General features: G+C 61.1%; 1 protein-coding gene across 1 annotated transcript in view; it reads left to right on the top strand.

Annotated features, from left to right (window-relative positions):
* The window catches only part of CACNA1A (calcium channel, voltage-dependent, P/Q type, alpha 1A subunit), a gene marked incomplete at its 5' end in the record, with an annotated part of 337,656 nt that overhangs the window by 321,356 nt on the left and 9,273 nt on the right, over window positions 1-7,027 (top strand). The window contains 8 exons of the mRNA XM_011953392.1: window positions 376-483; window positions 651-751; window positions 2,839-2,948; window positions 3,057-3,195; window positions 3,363-3,476; window positions 4,902-4,937; window positions 6,060-6,246; window positions 6,562-6,812. Coding sequence (XP_011808782.1) covers window positions 376-483; window positions 651-751; window positions 2,839-2,948; window positions 3,057-3,195; window positions 3,363-3,476; window positions 4,902-4,937; window positions 6,060-6,246; window positions 6,562-6,812 — 1,046 coding nt within the window. The remainder of the gene's footprint in view (window positions 1-375; window positions 484-650; window positions 752-2,838; window positions 2,949-3,056; window positions 3,196-3,362; window positions 3,477-4,901; window positions 4,938-6,059; window positions 6,247-6,561; window positions 6,813-7,027) is intronic.

The raw sequence follows: 7,027 nt of genomic DNA, 5'->3' as shown, positions 1-7,027 counted from the left end.
GAGGCAAGTACTCTTGCTATTGTCTCCATCTCACAGATGGAAAAACTAAGGCACTAAGTGGTAGAGTAACCTAAGTCATGCAGCTGATAACTGGGAGACAAGATTGGGACCCATGTGGCCCAGCTGTTCTCCATGTTGGGCTGTCTCCTGCGCAGCTGCGAAAGGTCCTGGCCCCATCGAGAACCAGAGCCCACAAGGTCATTGCAGCAGCACTGCCCAGGGCCTCCTCTGGACCAGGCCCTCAGGGAACTGGAGACCCCACAGAGACCAGAAAGATTGGGGTCTCATTCTCGGGAGCCTCTAGCTTTGCAGCTGACCCAGAGTCCAGCTGACACCCAGGCAGAGAGTCAGGGTCTGTCTGCACCCCCATTGCAGGAGGAGCCGACAAACAGCAAATGGACGCTGAGCTGCGGAAGGAGATGATGGCGATTTGGCCCAACCTGTCCCAGAAGACGCTAGACCTGCTGGTCACACCTCACAAGTGTAAGAGCCGAGCCCAGCCCTGGGATCCAATCCATCAGGACAGATGGAGGGGGAGGGAAAGAGGAGGCCTGGGGAGAGTGTCGGCCCCGGCTGGTATACACAGGGACTCAGGACAAGGGCCCTAAGGAGGCCTGCCCATGGTGAGCTCGCCCTGTGTGTGCCCCCAGCCACGGACCTCACTGTGGGAAAGATCTACGCGGCCATGATGATCATGGAGTACTACCGGCAGAGCAAGGCCAAGAAGCTGCAGGCCATGCGCGAGGAGCAGGTGCGCTGTTCGCTGCTCTGGGGACATACGGGCTAGGGACAGTGGCTTGCATGTCACCATGGGAACCAACTGGAATATGAGGGTGGCAAAGCCCCAGGGCAGATCCCTGAAAAGTAGGGACTAGGCCGGGCCCGGTGACTCAGGCTTGCAACCCCAGCATTTTGGGAGGCCGAGGCGGGCAGATCACCTGAGGTCAGGAGTTCTAGATCAGCCTCAACATGGAGAAACCCCGTCTCTACTAAAAATACAAAATTAGCCGGACATGGTGGTGGGTGCCTGTAATCCCAGGTACTCAGGAGGCTGAGGCAGGAGAATCGCTTGAACCTGGGAGGCAGAGGTTGCGGTGAGCCAAGATCGTGCCATTGCACTCCAGTCTGGGCAACAAGAGCGAAACTCTGTCTCAAAAAAAAGAAGAAAAGTAGGGGCTGGGCACGGCAGCTCACACCTGTAATCTCAGTGCTTTGAAAGGCCAGGGCAGAGGGATCGTTTGAGGCCAGTAGTTTGAGACCACTCTGGGCAACACAGTGAGACTCCATCTCTACAAAAGAAAACATTAGCAAGGCATGGTGGTGCACACCTGTAGTCCCAGCTATTTAGGAGGCCAAAATGGGAGGATCACTTGAGGCCAGGAGTGGGAGACCAGCCTGGGCAACATAGAAAGACCCATATCTCTACAAAAAAACGAACAAAATTAGCTGCATGTGGCGGCATGCACCTGTGGTCCCAGCTACTTGGGAGGCTGAGGCAGGAGAATCACTTGAACCTGGGAGGTGGAGGTTGCAGCAAGCCAAGATCACACCACTGCACTCCAGCCCAGGTGATAGAGCAAGACTCTATCTCAAAAAAAAAAAAAAGCTGGGCGCGGTGGCTCAAGCCTGTAATCCTAGCACTTTGGGAGGCCGAGACGGGCGGATCACGAGGTCAGGAGATCGAGACCATCCTGGCTAACCCGGTGAAACCCCATCTCTACTAAAAAATACAAAAAACTAGCCGGGCGAGGTGGCGGGCGCCTGTAGTCCCAGCTACTCCGGAGGCTGAGGCAGGAGAATGGCGTAAACCCGGGAGGCGGAGCTTGCAGTGAGCTGAGATCTGGCCACTGCACTCCAGCCCGGGAGACAGAGCGAGACTCCACCTCAAAAAAAAAAAAAAAAAAAGTTCTTGCCAAGGACATATAATGTGGATTCATTCAGCTGCTCTACCAACACTTACTGAGTACCCACTGTGTGCAGGGTGCTGTTCTCAGTCCTCAGGGGTGCACCCATGGGCAAAACAGGCCAGAGTCCCTGCCCTCAGGGAGCAGACATTCCAAGGGGGGAAATGCCAATGGTAGCAAATGACTGAATCGTGCAGCATTCAGCAGAGAGAAAGAAGTGTCATGGGGGAAAGTGGAGAAGAATCCAGAAGATAGGAGTACCCAGGGGAGGAGGGGATGCAATGGGAAATGGGTAGTTGGGGAGCCTCCCTGAGACGGTGAAATGTAAGCAAAGGCTTGAAGGGAAAGGGGAGAGAGTGAGCTAAGCAATACCTGGAAGGGTGTTCAAGGCAGAGGGAACAGCCAGTGCAAAGGCTCTAAGGCTGGACTGTGCCTGGGTGGTTTGGGGAACAGCAAAGAGGCCAGTGTGACGGAAAAGAGCAGGGAGGAGACAAGGGCAAGGAGGTGACAGGGCAGATCCTTCAGGGCCATGGGAGCTGCAGGAAGGACTCTGGCTTTCACCCCAAGTGAAGTGGGAGCCATGGAGGGGTCTAAGCAAAGGAAAGATCCGACCCGACTCAGGTGCTCATGGGCACCCTCTGGTGGCTCTTGTGGAACAGTAGGGTTGAAGGTAGGAGCGGGAGACCTGGGAGAAGGTGCCTGCAGTGGGAGATGAGGCGGGACCAGGCTGGGACTATGACTTGGGTGGAGGAGTGAGAAGTGGTCCAGTTCTGTGTGGAATTGGGAGGAAGGGTCTAGATGGATGAGACCTGAGTGTGCGTGTGTGTGTGTGCAGGCGTGTGTGTGTATACTGGGGATGTCGCAGTGCCTTCTGGGTACCACCATCCCACCACCCTGCCCTTGTCCACACACTACTCTCTGCTCCCTTCCCCAGGACCGGACACCCCTCATGTTCCAGCGCATGGAGCCCCCGTCCCCAACGCAGGAAGGGGGACCTGGCCAGAACGCCCTCCCCTCTGCCCAACTGGACCCAGGAGGAGCCCTGTGAGTGTCACCCCTGCTAGGGAGGTGGAGTGCAGGGGTGTCGCGGTCCCCACGTTCTGGAAGCCGCCTAAGCACCCACTGCTACGCCGGCCTCTGTCCCCCATGCAGGATGGCTCATGAAAGCAGCCTCAAGGAGAGCCCGTCCTGGGTGACCCAGCGTGCCCAGGAGATGTTCCAGAAGACGGGCACGTGGAGCCCGGAACGAGGTCCCCCCACCGACATGCCCAACAGCCAGCCTAACTCTCAGGTGCCTCTGTCCCCCGACTCCCCAATGGCTCCCAGGGCCCGGGTGGTTCAGGAGGAAGGGATCTGGGCCCCCCACACACACACACCTGCAGCTCCCTCCATCTGCAGACACCAGGGATCTGGAGGTCAGGCCCCAGGGCTCATCCAGCTTCGCCATCTGCTCCGCAGTCCGTGGAGATGCGAGAGATGGGCAGAGATGGCTACTCCGACAGCGAGCACTACCTCCCCATGGAAGGCCAGGGCCGGGCCGCCTCCATGCCCCGCCTCCCTGCAGAGAACCAGGTGAGGGCTTTCACCACTGCCCTGGGGCTGGACCCCTAACTCTGCACCGGGTGGGGCCGGGCCCCCCGCAACAAGCAGCCCAGTGCATCCCCTCCCTGCCGGACTCAGGCCTGGGTAGAGACTCCTTGGGCCTCTGAAGCAGTCTGCAGGCCCCACCCACCACCTGGCCACACCTGGAGCACCTGCAGACCCTCCTCCCTCACAGAGGACAGAGAGGAAAGTGCTCCCCTGGGGCAGAGGGCAGTGGCCACTGCAAAATGGTCTCTGGCTGCCCTGGTTGGAGGTTGCAGACGGGAGGTTGTGGAAGATTAGTGGGTGCAGCAGGGTTCAACAGGGCCAGGTGAGACCTGCCGCGAAGATCACCCCTACACAAACACACACACATGCTCAACATGCATGCACACATGTGCAGTGTGCGCCTACTCAGATGCTTGCATACACACATGCGTGTGCACGTGGGCATATACACACTGCACATGTACTCTGCACACATGTACGTGCACACATGTCGTATATGGGAACTTGACAGATCCTAGGATGAAGTAGCAGAGTCTGGGGTGGGTCTGGGGGCAGCTGGGTTCTTATTTTCTGTCTAGTCTGGGGGGGACAGGGGTGTGTGCTTGATGTGTGTCTGTGTGTGGCTGCTTCACCCAGCTGCCAGGCCCACCTGCAGATGATCCAGTTGCCCTGGACTCATGGGACAGAGGGCCCAGAGGCATAACTGGCTGCCCCCCCGGCCTGAGCAGCAGCGGCCCCATGCACACAGCCCGCCTCTGGAGGAGAACAGGGCGTGGCTTCAAGAGCCTGGCCCGGGCGCGTGGCATGTGTGGCTGTGGCGAGCTTTCTGTGTGCTGTGTGCGGCGTCTGCACGGGGCAGGAGGCTGTGCTGTGCCTGGCTGGACCAGGGTCACCTGAGGGCCTGGCCTCTGGCTGCTGGGAACATGGGTTGGAGAGCACCCAGTGTGCATGCTGCTGCCTCCTCAGGACCAAGCTGCTGGGCCCCAGGAGAGGGTTGGGACAAGCCCAGCTGACAGCCACCACGTGGAAGCTTTGAGCATCGGCTGGAGCCAGGGGTTGGGGTGTGCATCGCATGAGGCAGAGCCCAGGGCCAGGGGCTCGAGGCTGCACCGTCCCGTCTTTCGGTCCCGTGCCTCTGCCATCTGTCTGTCTGTGTCTCCTGTCTGTCTCCTCTGTACCCATGGGAATGGAGGACATCCAGCCCTGGGGGCCCAGGACACCCACCCACCAGGACTTTAACTTTTCTTTTCCTTCCTGCCTTCTTCCTCTGATTTCTCTTGATGCCAGTGCCATCCCCCTCCCTGGCTTCTTCTCCATGCACCACCTCCTCACTCTCCCTCTTGCCTTTTATATTTATTTTCTTCTTTCTGTTTTTTCTGTGTGCACCATCCCATGGGGCTGTGACAGAGGAGAAGGGGCCGGCCACGTGGGAATAACCTCAGTGTATGTACTGCGCCTGCCCAGCGCCCAGCAGGGCTCCGGCCCCCTCTTCCTCCCCACCCCCCCTCCAGGGAGTCCCGTCATCTCTCACCGATCCCAGACCCCACCCTTTCTTTGCCAATCTCACCCTCTCCCCCCATGGAGCCCAATCCTTGTGTGTGGTGTCCTGTGTGTGCCCCCAACCCATACGCCCTGGTGGGCGGGGCCATCCCCATCCTCACTCCTACCCCCTTTTCTTCAGGGCCCCCCATGCCAGAGGACACTGGCTCTCCAAGAGCTTGGCCCACCCTGCACCTCTTTCTGGGGGGCTTCTTCCCCTACCACCACCACTGACCCCTGGTCCTGCAGCTCCTACCTGGAGCGGGGCCACCAGTGCTCAGCTGGGCTGGACCTTGGGAGGCGGACATCTGCCCCATCTCCCTCCTTCCCTCCTCTGCCTGCTGCAGAGAAACCTCTGTGTCAGGGCTTGACCCAGGGGTGCAGCACCGGGGAAAAGAGTGGGCCCCCAGAGCCTCAGGTGCCTGGGTATCCCCCACCCCCACCCAGAGCTCCCTAGCTTGGGCCTCACCAGAAGGACTCAGACTTGCGGGGGCAGCGAGCACAGCCCCGTTAGCCGGGAGGACCTGGAGCTGCCCTGCCAGGCACCTGGTCCTGAGCCCATAGGTCAGCCAGCCACAGAGTCAGAGGCTTCTCACCATCCCAGGAGAGAAAGCTGGGGCAGGGATGAGGGCAGCAGTCAGGGCTCCCAGGTTTGCACCCTGGATGTATGAGGGCAGGGCTTCCCTCTGGCCAGCTTGAAGCTGCTCAACCCTGGCTGGGCCCTGGGGCTGGAGGATGAGGGTCAGATCTTTCTGGTCAGAACCCAGGATGGGCTCAAAAGGAGCAGTCTTGTCTCCGAGGGACAGAGGAGTCCTCACGCTCCACCCTCAGAGGCCTGGCCACACTCAGAGCCCTGACTGATCAGGGGGAGCTAAGGCCCCACGGCACCCCCTGGCCCCTGCCCCAGGATGGTCACACGCCAGTCACCAAAGGCCGCCGCCAGGCTGCCGCAATGGGGCAGGAAGGACCGGGACCACTTGGTGCTAGCTGCTGACCCCAGCCCACTGGCCTGTCCCCCCCCCCCAGACCATCTCAGACACCAGCCCCATGAAGCGTTCAGCCTCCGTGCTGGGCCCCAAGGCCCGACGCCTGGATGACTACTCACTGGAGCGGGTCCCACCGGAGGAGAACCAGCGGCACCACCAGCGGCGCCGCGACCGCAGCCACCGCACCTCTGAGCGCTCCCTGGGCCGCTACACCGACGTGGACACAGGTGGGCACCAACATGGACACAGATGGGCAGCCCCGTGGGGCTCAGGGACAAGCGGAACAGAGGAGAGGGGAGGAGAAGGCAGGGCGGGGGAGACACTGAGGAAGAAGAAAGGGAAAGGCCTCCATGCAGAGGGGACAGAGGGGGCCAGGCAGTGGCTGCAGGAACCTGGGTACTGCCCCCTCCCCCCGACCTGCCTCGGTCTAGGGGAATCCCTAGGGCCCTACACCCTCCCGGTGGCCTCCTGTGTATGCATCTGCACCACCTCTCCCTCACAACCACCTGTCTGTCTGTCTGTCCGACCCTCACCCGGCCCAGGCTTGGGGACGGACCTGAGCATGACCACTCAATCCGGGGACCTGCCGTCGAAGGAGCGGGACCAGGAGCGGGGCCGGCCCAAGGATCGGAAGCATAGACAGCACCACCACCACCACCACCACCACCACCCCCCGCCCCCTGACAAGGACCGCTATGCCCAGGAACGGCCAGACCACGGCCGGGCGCGGGCCCGGGACCAGCGCTGGTCCCGCTCGCCCAGCGAGGGCCGAGAGCACATGGCGCACCGGCAGGTGGGTGCGGCTGCAAGTGACCCCAGGCTGGGCTCGGGCGGGGAGGCAGGGAGGAGAGAAGGGGACCCCCCACCCGACAGCCACTCTGGGCAAAGGTCCCCCGATCCCGGCTGTGACCACCTCCCATCCTGCCCCCAAGCCACAGGGGTGCCCGGCGGCTGGAGCAGACACGGCTCCCCACCACATCGGCTGCCCATGCTGTCCCCCCAACATCC

The sequence above is a fragment of the Colobus angolensis genome, unplaced genomic scaffold (genome assembly GCF_000951035.1).
Source record: "Colobus angolensis palliatus isolate OR3802 unplaced genomic scaffold, Cang.pa_1.0 Scaffold36, whole genome shotgun sequence".
In the NCBI taxonomy this organism is placed as follows: Eukaryota; Metazoa; Chordata; class Mammalia; order Primates; family Cercopithecidae; genus Colobus; species Colobus angolensis.
The sequence above is the reverse complement of the archived record's forward strand: the minus strand, read 5'-3'. Positions and strand labels throughout refer to the sequence as shown.